Below are 24942 nucleotides of genomic sequence, written 5' to 3' on the forward strand. Positions count from 1 at the left end.
AACAAGGTATTGGTCATATCGCCCAATCCTAACTTGTAGGAAGAAAACTAAGATCTGTCTTGCCTTCTGAAGAAGCATCAGAATCCATGCTGACGTTTCCATCAAAACTTCCTCCAATTTGCAGCCCAATCTCTGCAGGATTATCCTGTCAGAAAACAGTCAGGTGACCAATATTACAATCACAATTTAGAAGTAAAACCTGCTCACTTTCCACCTGTGTGACACAGGGTTTATGCAGGTTTTATGAAGATAAAAGCAATACCTTTTTATGACCAATTAAAGAAAATTTTAGGAATAAATTGAAGGGAACATCATAGATCAATATGTTCTCTAAAGGCCATCATTTACCTCTTTTTTTCCACACACACAAAAAAAAAACAGCTTAAAATTGGGGTAAGAATTGTTGTGATTTTATGATTTAAACAATACCAAATATCTGCCAATGAGTTTATGAAAATCAAGTTAATTCAAATGCAAGTATTTTATACTCATTGACAGATGTTATTGTTATACTCTTAATTTTGTTTGCCAAAAGAACACTCCACCGTTTTTAGAAATGGGGCGTATTCAACTTTGTTCCTACATTTAGATGTGTGGGCAAATGCATGTTTGTCTCATGTGCATGCATTGTTTTAGTGTACAGGGTCGCCGCCAGCTTAGCTTAGCATAATGAATGGAATCCTATGTTGCCACTTAGCATGAGTAAAAATGATCCAAACAACCACCACCTAATTATTTCTTGTGGCCTGAATATTCACAACGAGTACAAATAGCGATGCAGATTAAGAATAGGCGATTTCCTAGACAGATTGGGACTATATTATGGGGAAGCACAGGCGAAGCACTAGCTATTTAAGCGCAGCACATGAAATCCCAGTCTATATACAGCAACTATCTAACAACCGAAAAAAACAGACAGTAACATAAGGAAGAGTAATAAAAGCAATTACATGTGCACTTTGCTCTGCATGTGCTTTGAAAATGGATGGGACGGCCGTATCTCTCAGACGTAGTACCGTCTTTCTTGGCCCATATAGCATTTGTTCAAAGTAGTCCTCCGGTGCAAAATGCTCTTCGCAAACACGATACTGTTTGATTTTGTAGAGAGGCGTTGAAGTACAGATATCCAGAACAGCTAGCCATTTATTTCTCAGTTCCACATTCGATGGAATTCTGTGAAACATTACATTAGTGTATGTCCGTTGCTTGTTCTCACAACCTTTTACCACGCAGGTAATCGCCATGTTTGCTGTAACTTCTCAAAATAAACAATTCAAAAGATAAGACAGTCGGTGCAGGTCATGCCGGTGTGTTGACGGAAGTTTGGGGATTTCGGATGTGTTGCGTAATATCTTTGCGCCCAAGTAGCAGTGCTTCGCCTGTGCTTCCCCATAATATAGTCCCAAATCAATAGAAATCGCCTAAACTTAATCTGCATCGGTATTTGTATTCGTTGTGAATATGCAGGCCACGAAGTAATTAGGCGGGTTTTTTTATTATCACTTTTTAGAGCACTGCATGAACTGAAACAAAAATGCATGCCACATATCTAAATGTAGGAAAGATGTTGAATAAGCCCTATTTCTAAAAAACGGGAGTGTATTTTGCATGTCAAGTATTTTTAATAAAACTAAGAGGTCAAGCAATTTGAATAAACTGTATAGTAATAGTAACACTGCACGATCTCACTATACTGCTCACACACATACCGTTGTGTATGGTAAACACAGGCTGGGCACAGCTGTTTTTTTCAGTTTTCGACGTTTCTTTCCCAGACCCGGTCTGAAGTCGTCTGGCGAAAAATGCTCACTGCACAATGTCAGTTGACGGACGAAATGAAGAGGTAAATCCACATCTAGCTGAACAAATAGCAGCCATAGCTTTAGTCGCCCTGGGTCCTTAACCGGGAAAGAGAAAAACTGAATCCTTTCATCTGTCGGCGGTGGTATTGCACTTTTACGTCTTGGTCGTCGTCTTTGGCGATTATCACATCCGCGACATGCACACTTACGCACCATTTAAAAAATAAAACTGTAGCAATACCAAAATGTAAAAAATGTTGAATACAGCGTGCGTCTCCCTCAGATTGTAAACGAAGCTCGGGCGCACAAGATAACACGTCAGCAGCGTCACCATAGTTGCCATGCCAGTCGTGTTATTGACTGCAGGTTGTTTATTATTATAAAAAAATATATTATTATTATAAAAATAGGTATTAAAAAAATCCACAAAATATATATGAATATTTGTTATAATAAAAATTAAATACAAAACCGGATCTAAACAAACAACCAAAAAACTACGCACTTGTTTGTGGGGAATTAACTAATTTCTGTATCCACACGTCACGTGACACAAGAACAAGACTCGGACCAGCCTTGCCTCATTGTAGTTTTCGCTTTTTTTTTTTTAATCGACCAAATGTATTTTGGATGCTTCAAAAAATTCTAACTAACCCACTGATCTCACATGGACTACTTTGATGTTTTTATTACCTTTCTGGACATGGACAGTATACCGTACATTTTCAATGGAGGGGGCAGAAAGCTCTCAGACTAAATATAAACTATATTAAACTGTGTTCCGAAGATGAACGGAGGTCTTACGAATGTGTAACGACAGAGTGAGCCATTGATAACAATTTTCATTTTTGGGTGAACTAACCCTTTAACCCCATAGAAAATCTATCAGGCATTGTGAAAAGGAAAATGCAATATGCCAGACACAACAATGCAGAAGAGCTGAAGGCCACTATCAGAGCAACCTGGGCTCTCAAACTCCATGCCGACACGCCGCATTGCTGCAGTAATTCAGGCAAAAGGAGACACAACTTAGTATTGAGTGCTGTACATGTTCATACTTTTCATGTTTGTACTTATCAGTTGGCCAAGATTTCTTAAAATATTTTCTTTGTATTGGTCTTAAGTAATCACTTTTTGAATGGAATTGGTGAAATAAATCAACTTTTTGATATTTTAATTATATGAGCAGCACCTGTTATACTAAAGCCCACCCACATGTTTATGTGATTGGATACGGTTGTTTATGTAAGAAACACTAGTGATTTGAAACCGTGTTTTTGAGACTGTCAATGGTTCACTGCAGTTTCAAAGAGAAAATAATCAACCATGGTGTTGACTTACGGTTTCATTTTTTAATTAAAAAAAAATATATCAAGAGTTATCCACAGCCAACTTAAGAAACATTCCATTGTATATGGACCAACATGATTTGCCATGAACAACAAGTTCAAAATCTGTTTTTGGAACGATGCTGTCAATGTCTTTAGTGTTTTAAAATAATACAAGGGTGGTGATTCATAGTCCCACTGATGTTTAACTGCATGTTTTCTATTTACAATCTTCTTGTAGTTACAAGAATGCCCAATGGCAAACGTGTTACTGCATTCAGAACTAAAGTCAATAGCCAAGAGAATGTGTTGAGGTTTTCTCAGTTGTGCTGAAAGTCAGAGTCGCTGTCTGAATCCGTCTCATTGGGCGTTTTGTCCATCTCCATGTGCAGCTCTCGGACAGTTAGGATGCGTGTGAGCATGCTGTCCAGAGCCTCGTCACTCAGTGAGGTGGTTGTAAACCACGTAGGACTGCTGGGTACGCAGGAACGCTCAGGGCTCAGGTAGAACTGGGTTGCATGATTTCTTATGCCTGGTGAGCTGGAAGAAACAAAATGCACCATGACTCATTTAATTAAAGTGCCCTTACTATGCTTTTTCAGAAATAATGCTTTAAGTGGTAGACCAAATCACAACAGACTGGGCCATCTGTAAAAGCAAACTACAGAGACTAAATCCTTGACCAGCCTATTTCAGAGCCTGAGGAATGATTATATTATATATATATATATATATATATATATATATATATATATATATATATATATATATATATATATATATATATATATATACAGTCTTGTTCAAAATAATAGCAGTACAATGTGACTAACCAGAATAATCAAGGTTTTTAGTATATTTTTTATTGCTACGTGGCAAACAAGTTACCAGTAGGTTCAGTAGATTGTCAGAAAACAAACAAGACCCAGCATTCATGATATGCACGCTCTTAAGGCTGTGCAATTGGGCAATTAGTTGAAAGGGGTGTGTTCAAAAAAATAGCAGTGTCTACCTTTGACTGTACAAACTCAAAACTATTTTGTACGAACATTTTTTTTTTCTGGGATTTAGCAATCCTGTGAATCACTAAACTAATATTTAGTTGTATGACCACAGTTTTTTAAAACTGCTTGACATCTGTGTGGCATGGAGTCAACCAACTTGTGGCACCTCTCAGCTGTTATTCCACTCGATGATTCTTTAACAACATTCCACAATTCATTCACATTTCTTGGTTTTGCTTCAGAAACAGCATTTTTGATATCACCCCACAAGTTCTCAATTGGATTAAGGTCTGGAGATTGGGCTGGCCACTCCATAACATTAATTTTGTTGGTTTGGAACCAAGACTTTGCCCGTGTGTTTTGGGTCATTGTCTTGTTGAAACAACCGTTTCAAGGGCATGTCCTCTTCAGCATAGGGCAACATGACCTCTTCAAGTATTTTAACATATGCAAACTGATCCATGATCCCTGGTATGCGATAAATAGGCCCAACACCATAGTAGGAGAAACATGCCCATATCATGATGCTTGCACCTCCATGCTTCACTGTCTTCACTGTGTACTGTGGCTTGAATTCAGAGTTTGGGGGTCGTCTCACAAACTGCCTGTGGCCCTTGGACCCAAAAAGAACAATTTTACTCTCATCAGTCCACAAAATGTTCCTCCATTTCTCTTTAGGCCAGTTGATGTGTTCTTTGGCAAATTGTAACCTCTTCTGCACATGCCTTTTTTTTAACAGAGGGACTTTGCGGGGGATTCTTGAAAATAGATTAGCTTCACACAGACGTCTTCTAACTGTCACAGTACTTACAGGTAACTCCAGACTGTCTTTGATCATCCTGGAGGTGATCATTGGCTGAGCATTTGCCATTCTGGTTATTCTTCTATCCATTTTGATGGTTGTCTTCCGTTTTCTTCCACGTCTCTCTGGTTTTGCTCTCCATTTTAAGGCATTGGAGATCATTTTAGCTGAACAGCCTATCATTTTTTGCACCTCTTTATAGGTTTTCCCCTCTCTAATCAACTTTTTAATCAAAGTACGCTGTTCTTCTGAACAATGTCTTGAACGACCCATTTTCCTCAGCTTTCAAATGCATGTTCAACAAGTGTTGGCTTCATCCTTAAATAGGGGCCACCTGATTCACACCTGTTTCTTCACAAAATTGATGACCTCAGTGATTGAATGCCACACTGCTATTTTTTTGAACACACCCCTTTCAACTAATTGCCCAATTGCACAGCCTTAAGAGCGTGCATATCATGAATGCTGGGTCTTGTTTGTTTTCTGAGAATCTACTGAACCTACTGGTAACTTGTTTGCCACGTAGCAATAAAAAAATATACGAAAAACCTTGATTATTCTGGTTAGTCACATTGTACTGCTATTATTTTGAACAAGACATATTATATATATATATATATATATATATATATATATATATATATATATATATATATATATATATATATATATATATATATATATATATATATATATATATATATATATATATGGGAGCTTTGATGCATGTAAACCTATTGTAGGAGACACCAAAACAAAAAGTACCTTTTTACAGAATGTTGCGGTATTTAGGATTATCCATATCATTTTTTTAATGAATGTAAAAATCACAATGGCATCTGTTCTCTTTGACATAAATATCAGCTGAGAGTGGGACTAAATATCCAATTTAATCTGCCTGTATAAATGGTAAATATACTGCATTTAAATAACCTTTAAATAGACCCATGGCCATCCAAAGTGCTTTACATATTGCCTCACACACACCGACAGCAGTGTCAGCCTTGCAAGGCACCATCCAGCTCTTCGGGAGCAGCTGGGGTTAGCCGTCTTGCTCATGGACACCTCGACACTTGGTCAGGAAGAACCAGGGATTGAACCACCAACCTTCCGGTTTGTAGACAATCTACATGAACCACTGAGCCTCTGCCGCCCTGTAGTTTAGTTTGCAACGCCCAACTTTCAACAATCCAATCAATTCAATAAGGATGACATCAAGTTCTCTTCCACTCTTCTTTCTTTTCTAAAGTGGTTTCACGCAGATATACGGTGCATCTGGAAAGTATTCACAGCACTTCACTTTTCATGTTTTGTTATGTTACAGCCTTATTTCAAAATTGATTACATTCATTACTTTCCTCAAAATTCTACAAACTACCTCACAATGACAATGTGAAAAGTATTTTTTGGAAAAAATAAATAAATAAATTACCTAATTATTCACAACCTTTTCTCAATTTTGTTGAAGCACCTTTAGCAACAATTACAGTCTTTTGGATTATGATGCTACAGGCTTGGCACACCTATTTTTGGGCAGTTTCTTCCATTCTTCTTTGCAGGACCTCTCAAGCTCCATCAGGTTGGATGGGGAGTGTTGATGCACAGACATTTTCAGATCTCTCCAGAACTGTTCAAACAGGTTCAAGTCTGGGCTCTTACTGGGCCACTCAAGGACATTCACAGAGTTGTCCCGTAGCCATACCTTTGTTATCTTAGTTGTGTGCTTAGGGTCGTTGTCCTGTTGGAAGATGAACCGTCGCCCCAGTCTGAGGTCTAGCGAGCTCTGGAGCAGGTTTTCATTAAGGATGTCTCTGTACATTGATGCATTTATTTTTCCTTGATCATGATTAGTCTCCCCATTCCTGCTGCTGAAAAACATCCCCACAGCATGATACTGCCACCCCCATGCTTCACTGTATGGATGGTATTGGCCAGGTGGTGAGCAGTGCATGGTTTCATCCAGACATGATTCTTGCCATTCAGGCCAAAGAGTGCAATCTTTGTTTCATCAGACCAGATCATTTTGTTTCTCATTGTCAGAGTCCTTCAGGTGCCTTTTGGCAAATCCCAGGCAGGCTGTCATGTGCCTTTTACTGTAAAGTGGCTTCCATCTGACCATTCTGCCATATTGGCCTGATTGGTGCAGAGATGATTGTTCTTCTCAAAGTTTCTCCTCTCTCCACAGAGAAATGCTGAAGCTCTGTTAGAGTGACCATCAGGTTCTTGGTCACCTGACTAAGGCCCTTCTCCCCGATCACTCAGTTTGGCCGGCAGCCAGCTCTAGCAAGAGTCCTGTTGGTTCCAAACTTCTTCTATTTACGGATGATGGAGGCCACTGTGCTCACTAGGACCTAAAATGCTGCAGAAACGTTTCTGTACCCTTCCTCAGATCCATGCCTTGATACAATCCTGTCTGAGAAGTCTACAGACAACACCCAAGTTCAATTTTTAGCGTCACGGCAAAAAATACTCATATACAGGTAATCTAATTTTAATACATTTGCAAAGATTTCAAACAAGCTTCTTTCACATTGTCATTATGGGTATGTTTTGTAGAATTCTGAGGACAATAATGAATTTAATCTATTTTGCTGTAACATCATAAAATGTAGTTGAAGTGCAGTCCTGTGAATACTTCCCGCATGCGCTGTGCGTCAAAAGAGGGAAGAAAAAACTATTGCAATTTGTTTTATGCTGACTTTAAACAAACTGCTGACATACCATTTTGAGAGATAGAACTCGTATAGCTTGATGGGACATCGGAGAGGATTGTCTGAGTTCTGCCGTATCTTTAGCACCCTTTGCCGTTCATCTTCCTTCTTCCTCTTCTTTACAGGGACACCATCTAAATTAGACAAATTAATAAGTAACAATAAAAAAAAAAACTATAAAAAAGTATGACTGACCACTGACCTGCGTCTTCTTTCGGGGGATAGAAACGCAGGTAGGATACTTTGCTGTTAGCTGGCCCCCGAGAGTAGCATTTGACATTTGCGAAAGACAGGCTACGGTGCTGCTCCACTGTCTTGTAGTTGAAGAACTTGGTGAAGAAATAGAGCAACGTGTTGAGCAGCACGCCGGGTGAAAACGCTCCCAGCTGCTTGCAGTCCCACAGATACTCCTCCTCCACACGAGAATGAACGTAACCTGTACAAACACACAGAGGTGTTTGAAGAGCAACAGAGAAACACACCAGTCTCGTGATGGTGTCTTAAATTACTCACCACTGGGGAAAATAGTTGGTTTCCATCCTTTGAGCATGTTGGACATTTCATGGCAGAATTTGGTGTAGAAGACATCTGCGAAGATGTTCTCCATCCGATTGTTCTCAAACAGGTACTGTAAACATGAATGACGAGAGCGACACTCAAACAAACTAAATACAACATGACTGAATGTGTTCACTCTGTGTGATTTCTTGTCGTTTCACCTGCTGGATGCCTAAGCAGAGGTAAAAGATGCTGTCAGGGCTGTACTTCTCTCCAGTGGGTCGACGGACTTCAGAGATGAACTTGCTGAGGCCGTAGCTGAGCTCAGCCGTGCTACACTTCAAAAGGTCCCCCTTAATTGTCATGGTTAGTGCTACGGATAATAAAAAGGACATTTAATGTTTAAATGGCACTAAAATGTTTTAAAAAGTCTGTCTCCCAAGTAAACTATATTAGTTACATTTTAGCCAAAGAGATGTGGTCCAGTATTGCATCTGAACCTTAGAACTTAGTTTGCTTTATACAACATTTAATTCCCAAAATGAGACCTACAGCCAAATTTGGGAGTCTCCATGTTGGGTTGGGCGTTCCTCCAGCGCAGCCAGTCCTTCCAGGCATTGACACCATACTCGTGTTGCAGTGTGGAGAGGCTGTTTGGATGAGCTGATGCACATTTATGACCCTACATGGCAATAAAACATAATAATCAGACTTTCAGCTTTCCATAATGATATTGGGTAGGGCTGCATGTTAATGATTTAACTGATCATCACGATTATTTTGAGCAAAAATGATTAAAATCACAAGTGTCTTCTTTTTACATTTAATCAAAATTATTCCACTTTAATCTAAGCACAAAACTCATACACTGGGTTTATTTTCTAAATATTAATTCCAATAATTAATTCCAGACTAGGCATGTGCCGATATCAATTTTTCATGTTGCGATTAATTGATGAAGTCTTATCACGGTATACGATATTATCACGATATTGAAATAAGTTGCAAAAAAAAAGTGTTGCCATAGCATAACAGCTTTAAGAACTATTTTTGTAAGAACAAAAATAACTGAATACTTAAATACAATAATGCACCAAAAATATATACAGCTCTGGAAAAAAAAATAAGAGACCCCTCTTGAGAAATCAATGTTAAGTGGTCTCTTGATTTTTTTCAGAGCTGTAAAAGTACAATTTTCAAACAGATTAAAGTGCAAAAGAATTAGGCTATAAAGAACAACAGGTAGGCTTACAAATTACAATAAGGTCTCATTAGTTTATGCATTAACTAAGATTGAGCAATAGCTACATTTGGTACAGAGAAGTATAATGTTTTTGTTAATGTTAGTTAAGAAATACTGATCATTGTTAGTTTTATCTTAGGTCCATTAAAAAAGTTATTTTGATTTTGATTTTAATGTTATTAAAAAGTAACTAAGAAATTAACATAAAATGATTAATTCTTTATAAGTATTTTTCATTGTCAGTTTGGTAATAATGAATTAACTAGGGGTGCACCGAAATGAAATTCTTGGCCGAAGCCGAAACCGAATAATAATGAATTGCTTGGCCGAAGGCCGAATACCGAACACGGTGTTTCGCATTTTTTCCATTTATTTGGCAATTTTTTTACCATTACAATTTTTTTTTACTTTTTACTATTTTGTGTTGCTTTTCAGAGAAATAAATCAAATAAAAAAATACAATTTCAAAATATTTATTTAACACTGAACTTTTTTTTAACATTCCAGCAGATATTATACAAACTAAGCACAACATAACTTAAAATAAATAATTAGTAAAATAAAAAATATATTTTTATTTGGCCATCTTTGAAGCCCCCCTTCTTGAATAGCCTATGTTAGGCTTATAACTGACTGCTGAAAGAATGTAACTCTGTATGTCTACAACAACAAATGTGCATTGAATAGTGCAAAAAATGTGGATGAACCCACAACAAATAAATAACTGTCCTAGACATAAGCCTACTTGTTCAGGAAAAGTGGCAGGTTCTTCTTTATGAAAAGTAGCTTCTCTGCTTTCTTACATGAAAGTCGGTTCCTCTTCTCATCGATGACATGAGATGCAGCACTAAACAGTGCTTCCACACAGCTGACATGTTTGCTGCATAAAGCGCACGCCTCTCACTCTACGTGGGTTACTATTTGATCGCGTCATTAAAAACGTCATTGTTCGGCAAAAATTATTCGGCCTTTTTACTTATTCGGCCGAATGCCGAAAGTGCTTTTTTGGCTATTTTCGGCCGAATAATTTCGGTTGCCGAACATTCGGTGCATCCCTAGAATTAACATGTTAACTAATGAAGTCGTATCTCAAAGTTATACTGAACAATAACAAATAATTAGAACAGTTCTAATCATTAGGGCATGTTGTAGTCCAGAGTAAAACATAAAAATGTTTAAATTTGAAAATAAATAGCCTATTAAGTCTTTAAGTATTTGGTGCTGTGATGAACAACATTGAGATTACAAAAACGAATGGCTGTTTTAAAAACTATACACGTTTTTTTTGTTTGTTTGCTGGTTTCCGGGGTAATCGGCTGCATTCTGCAGTTCATCAACGCCCTCTGCTGTCACTGAGCGGCACTTCAGCAGCGCGTCTCCTTCACCGGTTCAGTCGTGTGCAAACGCACGTTGGGCTTGTTTATATCTGAGCGCGTCCCTTTGGCAGAATACAGCAGCGTTGAGCATTTATACGGTTGATGGGCAAAGTATTCTTGAGTGCATTATAATTTTTTTTATAAATTGTTAATAAATTATTATTTACGATATTTTAAAGTGCCCACGATAACAATATCGTGCATATTCATTATCGTGATAAATCGCCTTATCGAAAATCGGCACATGTCTATTCCAGACGCAGTCAATGTCTCACAGAGACTCACAGAATATGCACACTTCAATAGCATTCACACACACTAGTCCATATTGAGGTTTGATTAAGTGTACAGCCCTACTTTTGGTTCATTCATCCAGTATACAGTAAATTCCTTTTTTTCCATGACCGGAAATTCACATTTTCCGCATCATGAAAATCATGGGGCCAGTTTGGCTGGAGGTGAGGAATAATAATCAAGGGGGTAATCTAGCACTCGGAAAGCGTTCCACCCATAGGGGCGGACATTGCTAACCAAGGCATCACCTGCTGTTAGCATCCCATTGACTCCCATTCATTTTTGAGTCACTTTGACAGTGAATAACTTTACATCTGAGGCTTTTAAAGACTCCATTTGTCCATTGTTTATTTATAAAGAAACACGACAATGCATAAAAGGCTCCATTACCTTGTATCTTACACTATCGCCCCGTAGAAGCTGTTTTTGTAAAAATAGGCTAACGATTGCGTCATAACCAACGCGACTCTGTCGCACAGTTGAGAAATTACCGTATAGACCTGAGGAGACGCTCAGATACAATATTTTACTGTCTATGAGGCAGTCGGGGGAACGTGACTCCGATAAAGTCAAGGGAGAAGAATGGGGAGAAGCCGATGGTAAGCCAAAAGCAACGGGAGAATATATTTAAACAAAGTGATTCAGATTTCACTTTCCACAACTACTAGAAGACCTACAACTGTCAGACAGGAGGCTTATGTCACATCTACGTCGTCAAGCTCAGTCTGAGCCTGCGCAGTTCGCTCAGCCATCAGGAAGTGAGTGCCTCCGATTGGCCTCATTTTTCCGCCGTTGAAGTCAATGGGATAGCTCTGTCCATTTCTTTTACTGTCTATGATAGTAATGCTGCTTTATAGCTGTTCTTACCTTTTTCTTCTGAGGGTGGCCATCATTTCCTCTCTTGGAAATCAGGAAGTGAGTGCCTCCGATTGGCCTCATTTTTCCGCCGTTGAAGTCAATGGGATAGCTCTGTCCATTTCTTTTACTGTCTATGATAGTAATGCTGCTTTATAGCTGTTCTTACCTTTTTCTTCTGAGGGTGGCCATCATTTCCTCTCTTGCGAGATCTTCGTTTGCCAGAATCAGTATCTTTTTGTATTTGTTCTCTGAGAAGTTCAATGCTTTCTGAAATGTGAAAGGATAAAATATGACTGTTGAAACTATGGACTATGGAAACCCGTCCTCACATCGTAAAGCTAGTTATTTTTTATACAATGTAATACACAATATATACCAACGTAATCTATCTTGCTTCCCCGTTTTGGAACGTTATGGATATGGCTGAAGCCAAATACCATGTTTGGAAAGGAAATTACGTATTCTACAGAGACTCTAATAGGATATGGTGGTGATTAAAAAAATGAGGTGGGAGATTTTTTTTTTTTATTGCTTTTGCTTGCTCTCGCATTTATATGGTTGGATAATTATGTTAGATGATTTCAACAAGCGGGCTGCATGGTTAATTGCAATTAAACTGCATGCAACTTGGCAAAAGATGCAATTATTTTATGCACAGCTTCTCAGTGAAGCAAGACGGTTTTCAGTTGTAAATGCTGCTCCATCTGCAAGCCAGAGGGAGCTCTCGCGCAGGGTACAGCAACTATGCGCTGCAATACAATAATACAAAAGCCTATGTCATTCTAGGAAATCCCTAGACTGGGTAAACTCAGCCTGATCTGCCGGCGATGTGATTTCGCCCTGCAACTCAAGTCTGTTAACCTGTACATTCATTTCTACAGCTTGTGTTACACTTTTGCAGGAACCAATCGGTGACTGGCTTATCCAACTGGCAAGCTATTGGCGGGTTTAACATGATGACGGATAGAGAAGTGATGGGTCATTGCCTGTTGATCATGTCTCTTGTGCTCTGATTGGTTGAAAGACTATCCAATTTCGTACCAAGTCATTTGAATTATGCTCGTTGATCCCGGCTCTTGAACAGCAGAAAATACAGAGCAGACTCCCTAGACCAATGTTTGATATTAAATTGAACTTGGTCTGGTGATAGCCAGACAAGGAAATCCCTATAAACATCAAACTATCTGTGAGCTAATTAAACAGAAGATTGAAATGCTTTGATTTATTATACATGATAAATGCTTCATGTTTGGAAAGATATTTAAGGCATTGCTTTTACAAATGCACGTTATAAGTGACTCAAAATCACAGTGATTTCAGTTAATCATCACTCTTTAATATCTTTACAATAAGTGAAATTTGTTGAACTGTAATGTAACCAACTACATCAGCAAGGGGCTCAGTAGAATGTTCTAATAATTTTCCATGCTTTTCCGAAATCGGATTTAGGCTTCAGGTACAGATACCTAGTTGTTGAAATTATGACAGGTTTTTTTCCCCTTTTGCTATTCAAGCAAATGGAAATATGGATATTTGCCTTCTCATGTTTACAGCTATACAGGCTTACCCAACTATAACAACTTTTACTTCTGAGAATCCTGTAAATGTCAATGGACATTTTTTCACAAATTATTCCAGAAATGCCTAGAAATCTAGACGCACCCAAGCGGCAGCAAATTTAATCTGCCCGCGAGTGTCGTCTAGGAACTCTCGATACCCTTCTGAGCTGTATTCCCCTAACTTTTGCCGGGCCAATCACATCGTGTATAGAGTCGGTGGGCGGGGCCATAATGACGACGGCCGAGTTGAGCTTGCGTGCTTCTAGTAAACACAGAAACTGGCGAAGGGCGGTCTTTCGAATCAGCTTTTACCGCGACTCTGGAAGACTGGAGTTAAGCTTTTCTCTGAGAAAAGAACGGCACTGAAGTCATTCTTAAAAAGGGAAGATGTGTTCAGAGTTTTGCCGACCGGAAACGGCGACTGTTTAATCTATCAACGAGCTCTGTTTCACCTTTGTTGCTCTGGTTAGTGATAGCGCTATCCTATCGCGTGCAGAGGGAGTTTGAAAGACAACCGTTTATCCCGCCCCTCGGATTGAGCCCTATCAATGGTGAGTTTCCAGACCAAACATCTTGATGTGAGTCTGGCTTGTCAGGCTAGAAATATGTGGTTTCCCTGTTATGCTGTAGGAGGCGCTGTTGCTGGTTGGCACCTTAAAAAAAATACTGTGGCAGGGAAAGAGTTAACCTAGAAGCTCTTACCGACTGGGAAATCAGCCTCCAGGTCCATTTGTGGCTCCTCTGCTGCGGTAGAGACGGGGGTCTGTGTGGCAGATCTGGATGGAGGAGGCCTTTCAGGCTCTGGAGGTTGATCCCATGTCTGAGCAGAAGACACAGAATCCTCCTCCCAACTCAGATTGCTGGAAAGGGCTTCAAAATCGAGGTCCTCCATAATGTTACCAGTCTGATCTGTGTAACAAAAAGCTTTAAAAGATATCTGACCAAAACAATTGAATGTGCATATGCAGATTTAGTAAACAGCCTAAACACCATAACCTTCAAATGTTCCATACCATTAGATGTGATGTGTTTCTCCCTCTCTGTATCCTCAGCCACCATCTCTGCCATCATGATGAGCTCAGCCTCCAGAGGGTCATCAGGGATCTTCTCTTTGATTTCCTGAATGGTCTTCACAATGTGCTCAGCGCTGTCCAGAGTCGTGGGGAAGAACAAGGGCACTGGAACCTGCAAAGGGAAAGAGAGCCACAGTTACATAATCAGACTACAAAACTACTAGGGCTGCACCTGACTAAAGATTTTTCTAGTTCACAAGTTTATTGAAGCCATTAACTGGCTGCGTGGCGTTTCTGTTGCGTGTCAGCTGCGTGGCGTTTTCTGTCTTTGCAAACCAGAAACGTGTCTGACGAGCTGGAGCTGGTGAATACCTATTTGTGTCTCAGCATCAGTAGTGTGAGGTTTACAGGACGTGGCTTTGTTTTTGCTTGTGGATTTATATTGCGTGGCTTTATATTGCGAGACTTTATTCTTCAGGATTTGGGCTGACGAGACAGGAGATGTCACAGTACGTTTCTGAGCAGAGCAAAGAACAGAAGATCAGATCAAAGCAAATCAGATGCATTGAAAAATAGCTGAAATAAAAATAGCATTTTGAATCCAGATTCTGCTCTCAACAAATACAAGTTTTATTGAAAACCTCATGTTTAAGATTCTTTAGGTGCATCCACTGCACGCCTCCACGAGTTCGGCTATTTTCGGAAAGAATCGGTACAAGCGCTGTCTTTTACTCTGTCTTTTATAAATATGATAAAATTTAAGACTCTTTGGAGATATGAAGGATGCAATACCAATCTATTTGTACTGAAGATTAACATGAGATTGACAAATTGTGTGTTATGCCCCCTTTAAAATTTCAGTAGCGTCTTGGTAAAATGTTTGACAGCACTATGTAGGTTAACATTACCGTTAAGAGTGGCAGCCATGTAAAGTTGCTAACATTAGGATATTACTCGTGTTTCAAATGATAAGCCATGTTTGAAGGCCATGAATATTAGGCGACGTTTGTATTTCCTGTCTGACAATTACCTCATGGGTCAGCAGTGTTAAAGGGGAGGGGGGGAGACACACACTCAGTTTCAGTCAATCTCATGTCAATCTTGAGTACCTATAGAGTAGTATTACATCCTTCATATCTCTGAAAAGTCTTTAGTTTTATTATATTTATAAAAGAAATATGGGCTGTACCGAGTCTTTCCGGAAAAAAACGAGCGCCTGGAGGCGTATCGTGTGGGCGGAGCTAAAGAATGACAAGCGCGCAAAGCGGTGACGTCCTCAAGCGTGGAGAAACCCATGGCTATCGATCTCAGCTAATAGATATGATCCAGAATCATTCGGAGGCTGAAATAAATTGAACAGGAGAAACAGCAACAGCAGGACGTCCGTCTCTGTGGTATGTACTGTATTTAGTGGCCTGTCATCATTTGTGTGTCTTTACTCGCAGTTTATGAGGACATGATTCGGTTTATGGACTATTGTACGCGACTAAACCTTAGCAGTAGCAAGCAAAACGGTTTTGCACGTCAGACTAGTGTAACATTATACAGAGAACAACAATGGAGTCCGTTAGCGCATTTGAATGACGAAGCACGCGATCGTGTCGTTTACTGATGTTTACTCACGCGACAACAGCATAGACATTTGAAGCAGTTTTAATCACCGGCTACTTCCAAAGCAGGACTGAACCTTTATCGCTGGGACCGCTCCGTCAAAAACACACTTCTTTGGTATGATTTGGTAAAGTCCTGACAGCAGTGAACGGTGGAGATCTACTTTGCGACGTGACTGAAGCGATGTTGTGAAGCTTCCCGTCATTTCTGCGTTCAAATCGGTTCAAATGCAGCGCTGCCTTCTCGGAATGCTGTGCTGAAGCATTGAAGTCGCTCAACGTCAACCATAGGAATAAAGTGGAGCGCGGCGGAGTGTTTATGGGCGTGCATTTCCTCTCTCGCCTCTAGTCACGCGCGCGCACCCTACCGGGAGAAGAGCCCGGATATACATGTCTACTTTTAACATGCTTAAAAGGAATAGACCAGGCTAGATGCATTTTTAAACATCTGTGGCATTCTGTTCCTAAAGAAACTTGGAAGGTGAGGATGAGGAAGAGTAGGGAATAGATGTACCGGAAGTGGAAGCTCTACAGCCTGTGGAACGTATTGGGTGTAGAGATGCATGGGAACTGGCACATAGACTGGCACCGGCACAGGCAGCACTATCACTTTAGGCATTTCATCTGCAGGACAAAAGACATATCGGTATATGCAACAGTTGCAGCAACGAATTCTGTGATTAATAAAAAGAGAAAACAAGTAGGGAACATTCATCCAGAATAAGCCTGCTAAAAAAGCAGTCACGAGCTGGAGCTGGTGAATACCTATTTGTGTCTCAGCATCAGTAGTGTGAGGTTTACAGGACGTGGCTTTGTTTTTGCTTGTGGATTTATATTGCGTGGCTTTATATTGCGAGACTTTATTCTTCAGGATTTGGGATGACGAGACAGGAGATGTCACAGTACGTTTCTATGAGCAGAGCAAAGAACAGAAGATCAGATCAAAGCAAATCAGATGCATTGAAAAATAGCTGAAATAAAAATAGCCTTTTGAATCCAGATTCTGCTCTCAACAAATACAAGTTTTATTGAAAACCTCATGTTTAAGACTATGGATGTAAAAAAATGATTTTTCCTGACAAACTCACATGTTCTGTAACTTTTACAGTAACAGCAGCTGGAACTGAGCCTGAGGACACAAAAGGGTTAAATGTGAGTGATTTGAGCACAAAATGCATTTCAGTCAATAATCATATGCGTAATGTATAAGTGTTCTGTTCAGTGTAACAAGTGTTTAAAGGGTTAATGTTTCTGTGGTTAAATCACCTTTTGGATCTGGCTGTTTGTTAGATGCATTTGAAAGTGAAACAACACTGGCAATAACTGGTGTGGCCTCTTTAGTACTTTGAGGGACTGCAGAGGATACTGGAGTCGCACCTGTGGAGACAGTGACATCGCAGGACTCCAGACTAAAGAAAGTCAAACATTTAGGATTTGCCACACTGACCCCCAGCCAATTACAGAATCTACAGAATGAACCAAAAATGGAGAAAATAAAAGCAGTAAGAAAAAAGCAGACCAACCCAAATATCCAAGAAATCTACGATAATATAAATGAGAACATACTCTGTGTGGCTAGAGATTTGCTTGTAGCTTTAATGACGGCTCCAGTGATGCCCTGCAGACTGCAAAAGAACATCAGGCACCGCAGGCTGCAGAAATGCTTCATCTCACCCAGCCATTTCACCGTCTCTGTCGTTTTCTTGGCCTGCCTGCACATGGAGCACTTTATTTCCTGTCAAAATTGTGCAGCAGAAACAACAATATCAATGTAACTAAAACTATGTAAAACTATGTAACTAATTTTGGCTAAAAATGACTAGGTCAATAAGTAAATAACTAAAGAAAAAACACAATAAATAACTACATAACTAAATAGATGAACAGCTAAGTAAATAAACAACTAACAAATAGCTTTATACATATATACACACACAATTTATTTAGTAACCCCATCCAACGACTCGTGAAACAGTTCTGATTGCACCAGCCAGCCAACAGCAATAAACATGCCAAAGAAGATAGCAAGATATTGCGCTATTCCTGGGGCCTATTGCACTGAACTAGGATATGGGATCAAGTAGGGATATCTTGGTGATCCTGACTCAATTTATCTGCTAATATACAGTTATCTTTCGCTATTGCAATCGTTCATTGTGTGAGTGTGCCTTTAGGGTACATTTACACGACAGCTGTGAACTAAATTTTGCACACAGATGACAAGATATCCCGGCTTAATCCCTTATCCTAGTTTTGTGCAATAGGCCCCTAGTTGTGGAAGAACACAGTCGCTGCATAAGCTTCCTTCGGATCCTAATATTAGGAATGTGTGGTTGAACTTTATTAATGAAGTTCCAGCTCATGTGGGGAAGACATTGTACACCTGTTCGCTACATTTCACTGCGGAATCATTTGTAAACCAGTCTCAGGTCGATGCTGGATTTGTGGACATATTGAGATTATAAAACAATGCTGTGCCTTCTATATCGGATCTGACAGAAATGGTGCAACACCTGTTATGTGAGTAAAACGTGTTTTCATTTTTATATGTGGTAGTATTGCGATTTGACATCAGACTTAAACATATATGGGCCAGGGCTCACAAAGCCCAACGTCCCGGGGCTACGCGACTTCCAGGCGGCGGGTTACAAAAACATAAGCCCGAAGGCAGGCCGGTGACTTGACTTGATATTTGAAGGGAGTGCGGTTTGGGCTTATATCAACCAATCAGGCGGGCCAAGTAATAAAGAAAAAATCAAATCAATCGTGGGTGGATGAGAGATGAATCATTGTGTTTGTTTGATAAAGACGTTTTGCAAGCCCTTTTGCGAAAGAATCATCCCGGTTTCAAAACAATCCCTCTCTAATATGAACTGAACTGACAGGGGAGAAGCTCATTAAATATGCAAATCTTATTCAATCCTAGCCAAGGGCATTTACTTCCAAGTCTCCAGTGCAGCACGCCCATCAAAACCCAGCGTTCAGGAGAGAACCTCAAAACCAGTATAGAAAATAGCCTATTATTAGTTATGATGTTTTTGGTCGTAAAAACTTCACAAATGTAATAGGTTGACCTCAGACAACAGTATAAAAAAAACTAAAAAAAGACGGTTCTTTTCTAGCACTTGAATTAATGACAGCAGGATGACAAAACTGAAGCATAAAAGGAGGAGAACGAGAGAGGACCAGGCCTGGACTTTACGTTGTGTTTTGTTTATGTTTTATTATGCACGCAAATTCTTCATGTGCTTTCTTTTGTTTATTTTAATATAATTAAAGTTTGTCTGTTCCCACCTCTTTCCCTCCACAACAACAAACCGTGCTAAAATATTAAATATTACCTGGCGGATTAATAAACTATGTTTTGATAAGCAATCTTTCCCACAGAACTCCTCTTGCTTGCCATCAAAGACCTCGGTCACCACAGTCTTTGAGCTGCTGTCACAGTAGAAGCAGTTGCGACAGTGTTTCTTCCCCCATTTCTTGAACAGGTTATGCTCAAAGAGTGACTTGCATCCTGTACAGAAATAAATAAATCCACAAACGAAAGGTCACACATACAAATTGACAACAACACATTTGTGGTTATTTAAAAAATAACGGTTCCAAACAAATTAAATATTAATGCTTAAACTTACTCTCACTGCAGAAAGAACGGTCGACCTTGTTTATCCTTCTCACTAGTGTCACAGATTTATTGAGCTTGCAGTGTTCACAGTGAGCCACAATGTTGTTGATTCTTCTAAACTCCTCAATACAAGCATTATTGCAGAAGGCGTACATTTTCCTCTGAAAGACCAGATAAAAAAGAGGTTAAAGCCATCTCTATCTATCTATCTATCTATCTATCTATCTATCTATCTATCTATCTATCTATCTATCTATCCATCCATCCATCCATCCATCCATCCATCCATCCATCCATCCATCCACCCATCATTAACAATCAACCAGGGACACAAACAAGCCGTTTAATACGGACGCAAACATTCTTTTTTTGTCCCGTTGTCGACAGACTCAAGCGCGGTGTGCATATATTGTATCCACTGTAGACAGTGTCAGTGATTATTATGGGTTCTATTTGCCTTTGACACGACGTGGATGTGGCCAGATGTATAATGATTTGTCAATGTCTTGCTCTGGAGGCCAGCATATGCAAGAGTTTTTACTCATGTGATGTCACAGACCCCGCAATATCAAAATTACCTATTTTGAGCTTGATTAAATAAATGCTTTGTTTATAATGACTTTCTAAGCCATGATGGTTTAACAGTACAAAGAGCTCATGTCACAAACACATAGCAAATTTGATTTCTCATGTCCTGACTCCTTAAAAACCCAGTTTTTGTAATTGGCCTAATAAAACAAGTAAGTCAAGTAACAGTGAACAGGAGTACCTTAAACTCCAGCAATTCTGGTCTGTGGAAGAAGGAGTTCAGACACTGAAAGCAGGGGATCTTGGTGGCTGTCTGCACTGAACCACTGGGAGCGCTAGTCTTTGTTGAGGAGCTGGGCTCTGATGATGCAGGTTTGGGAGCAGCAGGTTTTGTGGTAGATGTGCTGATGGTTGAGGAGCTGCTTGTAGATGTTGCCACGTTCACCTGGTTGTTAGGTTTTTTCTTACTGAAGAACTCCTGAACCAAACAAAACAATCAATACAAACTATTAGCATTCAAATCGTTTAACATGTAACATTTTCAATATACTAAAGAGAAAGACTAGTGCCAGATAAAAAAATACAATACCTTATATGCTAGTACACAGGAAAAAGAGCAGAAGTTCTGAACGGATCCATCAGACATGGCTATGTGGTACTGGGGCATTAGTTTCAGCTTGCAGTTGCTACATTCCACTGGAACACCTTGTTTACAAGACAACAAAGACACAAGCACCATTTCTTAAACATCCCTAAGAAAAAAAAAAGTGTTGTAAATGTCAAATTGCTTTAACTGCATTAAAATATAATTTATAAAAAGATCAAAACAAAAAAACATTTGATTAAACTGTAGTGTTGACTAAACTAATTAAACCAGTGGATTTTATGATGCCTGGATGACCTTCTATAATGCCATGTCGTTATCATTATCAAAGAGACAGTTCACACACACAAATCCTCATTTACTCACCCTCAAGTCATTCCAAAACTGTATGAGCTTCTTTTTTTCTGTGGAACACAAAAGATGATATTTTGACAAGTGTGCAAGTGTTGTTTGTCTATACAATTCAATGAGGTCTAATTGTTTGGTCAAAATATCTTCTGTGTTCCACAGGGTATTCTATATATACTCTATATCTATATAGGTATATTCTATTTATACAGGTTTGAAACGGTATGAGGGTGAGCAAATGACGAATTTCCTTTTTTATGGAGTATTAAAAACCATAAATATACTCCCATACAAAGAAATTATTTTATTCTATAAAGATGCATTACATGGATCATAAACTTTCTATTAAAGTGCTACTTCACCAAAAAAATTAAATTCTCTCATTAATTACTCACCCTCATGTCGTTCCACACCCGTATGAACTTCGTTCATCTTCGGAACACAAATGAATATATTTTAGTTGAAAGCTTGAAAGGCTTCCGATAGGTCTCCAATGACATTCAGTAGATTTACACTCACAAGAAAGACCCATAAAAGGAAATAAAAACGTTGTTACAAAGTCCATCTCACTGCAGTTGCTCTGGTTTAACTGGGGTTCACTGGTGTAACTTACACCAGCTAAATATGCTGGCAAAAATAAATCTTCTGACTGTTTTCACTTCTATCACTAACGTCTGGTAGGACACTGCTATGAGGTGGGAATACTGACTGGGGGTCCTCCTGACTGGGCTGTGGTTAATCATTCATAGTCTATAAGTTATAGATTATATAGTAACTCAGTAATATAGTAAACACTATACTTTACATATTCATCCAAAGCATTATAACATTAAAAATAATTGAAATCATATAACAGTTACTACATTGCTGCATCGTTGCTTTATCCCTTTTCCACTCATAACGTTACCTCTTTGTTTTGTAAAAACAGGCTGGGCACAGCTGTTGATTTCAGATGTTTTCGACGTTGACTAGGTTTGAAATCGTCTGGTGAAAAATGGGCACCGCACAATTTCAACTGCTTGACGTATCGAAGTGGTAAATCAACATCCCGATGGACAGCCAGCAGCCATAGCTTCAAGCGTACAGAATCATTCCATGGGAAATAGTGAAATGTGAGCCTTTCATTTCGCGGATTCGCACTTTTACGTTTACTTGGTCGAGTCTCACGGTTCGGGCATCCACGAAATGCACACTTTAGCAACCCCATTTTGACCAATACGCCAAGATGTGTAGAATTCAGTTTAGAATTCAACAACTTGGCTACGGCGCGTCTTCTCTTCCTCTGCTTGTAAATAAAGTTCCTCGCTTCTGATGTCCGGTCCGAACCGAACGGCGGATCTGCGTCATATTCTCGCGCATGCGTCGTGGTGCTTCGTGATTTCACTGCTGCGTTCCGCGGTCATAACAAACCCTGCGTCTAATCTGCCCCATAGTTCACTAGTCAGGGCACTGCCACTGATCAGGACATAAGTCAATGGGCTGACTCCCTGATCAGTGCCCTGACAACTAGACTAGGGAGCTGATTGAGACGCACCAAATCCTGTCCGCCTGTGAAATTGTGTCCGCTTATAAGGACCCCAGAGCGATGGGTAAATTTATCTGTTCAATTCTTACAAAATCGCGTTTTGATTTTGCGTTTTGTTTCAGTTTTCACAAGTCAGTTGAAATGAGTAGAAGAGACAAGTTTGTACCTTTTTTAAATGTTCAAATATGTAAAATAATTTGGATGCCCCGATTATTAAATGTTAAATTAATGAAATGGAATAAATAGAATAAATTATTATTATAAAACATTGTACACTAATCTACACTGTTTTAATGTTACTGTGGGACAATGTGAGAGACACCTATCACATTCAATACATTATTGTAAATATCAGTAATATAGTGGAAAAATAAAACAAAATAGATTGTTTAGAACTATTATCTACTTGATACAATATGATATTAATTTAGAAAAAATAAGATACTTATGTGTGTTTGTCAAATGGTAGACATTTGAACTTGGAAATAAATGTCAAATACTTTATAACAGTGTTAAATTTGATTTTCCGTGTATATTTCCACCATGTATATTTCCTTGTCCGCTGTAGAGTAATGCAGGGAGTCTTGTGATAGGTTGTTAAGCCAGACTATCAGAATTTAGCCTCTCATCTCTGATTGGCTGGAATTGTCATATTGTAACGTTGAGTTGTGTTGAGCAAGCAAGCCGTCAAGCAGTCAGAGTGGGTATCGGAGGGCAAGCAAACGAGACGTTGCACATTTGTAACATGAAAATGAAGTATAACATCGCCGCACAACCAAATAAGCTTATTTTAAATGCAAAATTGATTCGTTCGCTCTAAATAGTCTTATTTGCGAGACGAACATTTCTCCACAAAACTCAGTTAATGCAGAATAGTAAGCCCACTATTATTCCCAGAGAATCAGGGTCATCAGTTTCTCCCGAAATACGTGCAAGAAAGTGGCCGGTGAACTGTGACAAGAATAGAGTAAACTTAATAGTTACTTCCAGTATGTTTGTCTGATATAATATCACTTCGGAAAAATGATATTTGAATAGATTGTTATTGCTGCTTCCACCTAAAATAAACATTACAAGGTTGAAAAAAACGGCATAGTTGTGATATATGAGAGCACTGAGGCTGAGCTTGTCCGTCTCTGGCTCAGCGCCAACCAACGCGCAAAAGCACAGTTTGACTATGTGGGACAGTGCTCTCAGGGGCACAGAAGTAAAAATCCCATATATGCGACTATAACGATTAAAAGCTTAAACATTTCATTTGAAATCCTGAATACAAAAATTCTACTTTAATCCAAATTGCCAGCACATCGCAGGGGCCGGATTGAACCACTAAGCGGGCCGGATCCGGCCCCAGGGCCGTATATTGCCCATGTATGGCTTAGGGCGTTCCAGTTCAGTCCATTGCAAATGTACGGCCTGTAGTGGGCATTCATGCAATGTAAGCATGACGCACATCGAGTAAACGAGACGGAGGGAAGTTCGCGTGGGAAGGGCATGATAAAAACGAACTGGAACGCGTAACTTCCAGTTCGTTTAACGCGTAACGCGTATAACTTAGTGTTTAAATAACTAACTATTCTCGGCGCTTCGTAAAATTACTGTAGAGCCACTGCAGTGAGATGGACTTTGTATCGATGTTTTTAGTGCCTTTTTTGTGAGTGTAAATGTACTGAATGTCAATGGAGGCCTATCTGAAGCCTTTCTCAGCCATCAGCTTTCTAAAATATCTTCATTTGTGTTCCGAAGATGAACAAAGGTCTTACGGGTGTCGAACGACATGAGGGTGAATAATTAATTAAATAATTTTCATTTTTGGGTGAACTAACCCTTTAATCAAAGAATACTGAAAATAAATGATCACTTTTTCCACTAAAAAGCAGCACAACTGTTTCAACATTGATAATAATTACAAAAATTTCAAGAAAATCATCAGAATCAGAATGATTTCTGAAGGATCATGTGACACTTAAGACTGGAGTAATTATGCTGAAAATTCAGCTTTACCATCACAGGAAAAAAATACATTTTAAAATATATCCACATAGAAAATACTTTCAAAAAATTATTAAATGTTATTCTTAAATAAATGCAGCTTTGGTGAGCATGAGACTTCTTTCAAAAAGATTTTAAAATCTTACCGGTCCTAAACTTTTGAATGGTAGGTATTGGCTAATATCTTGAAATTATCGGTACTCATGCTCAGACTGCAAT

The 24942-nt window shown here is 39.1% G+C and overlaps 1 protein-coding gene across 17 annotated transcripts in view; it reads right to left on the reverse strand.

The window, feature by feature from the left end:
• The window catches only part of zmym4.2 (zinc finger MYM-type containing 4, tandem duplicate 2), an 87363-nt gene that overhangs the window by 21614 nt on the left and 40807 nt on the right, over nucleotides 1–24942 (reverse strand). For 2 of the 17 annotated variants that reach the window (XM_067426549.1, XM_067426559.1), the window contains 18 exons: nucleotides 20844–20959; nucleotides 20496–20732; nucleotides 19737–19887; nucleotides 19440–19615; nucleotides 17665–17833; nucleotides 17365–17475; nucleotides 17187–17227; nucleotides 16864–17008; nucleotides 16613–16722; nucleotides 14489–14660; nucleotides 14178–14384; nucleotides 12083–12183; nucleotides 8698–8827; nucleotides 8367–8518; nucleotides 8161–8275; nucleotides 7850–8083; nucleotides 7658–7781; nucleotides 3135–3670 (listed from right to left, as the gene is read on the reverse strand). The exons of 13 other annotated variants lie outside the window; for them this stretch is intronic. In XM_067426549.1, the coding sequence (XP_067282650.1) occupies nucleotides 3451–3670; nucleotides 7658–7781; nucleotides 7850–8083; nucleotides 8161–8275; nucleotides 8367–8518; nucleotides 8698–8827; nucleotides 12083–12183; nucleotides 14178–14384; nucleotides 14489–14660; nucleotides 16613–16722; nucleotides 16864–17008; nucleotides 17187–17227; nucleotides 17365–17475; nucleotides 17665–17833; nucleotides 19440–19615; nucleotides 19737–19887; nucleotides 20496–20732; nucleotides 20844–20959 (2711 nt within the window). In that variant the 3' untranslated portion in view covers nucleotides 3135–3450. Of the gene's footprint in view, nucleotides 1–63; nucleotides 146–950; nucleotides 1331–1709; nucleotides 2123–3134; nucleotides 3671–7657; nucleotides 7782–7849; nucleotides 8084–8160; nucleotides 8276–8366; nucleotides 8519–8697; nucleotides 8828–12082; nucleotides 12184–14177; nucleotides 14385–14488; nucleotides 14661–16612; nucleotides 16723–16863; nucleotides 17009–17186; nucleotides 17228–17364; nucleotides 17476–17664; nucleotides 17834–19439; nucleotides 19616–19736; nucleotides 19888–20495; nucleotides 20733–20843; nucleotides 20960–24942 lie in introns of those variants that run through there. 2 more of the 17 variants (XM_067426556.1, XM_067426557.1) reach the window with 2 other exon arrangements.

The sequence above is a fragment of the Pseudorasbora parva genome, chromosome 19, assembly GCF_024679245.1.
Source record: "Pseudorasbora parva isolate DD20220531a chromosome 19, ASM2467924v1, whole genome shotgun sequence".
NCBI classification, from domain to species: Eukaryota; Metazoa; Chordata; class Actinopteri; order Cypriniformes; family Gobionidae; genus Pseudorasbora; species Pseudorasbora parva.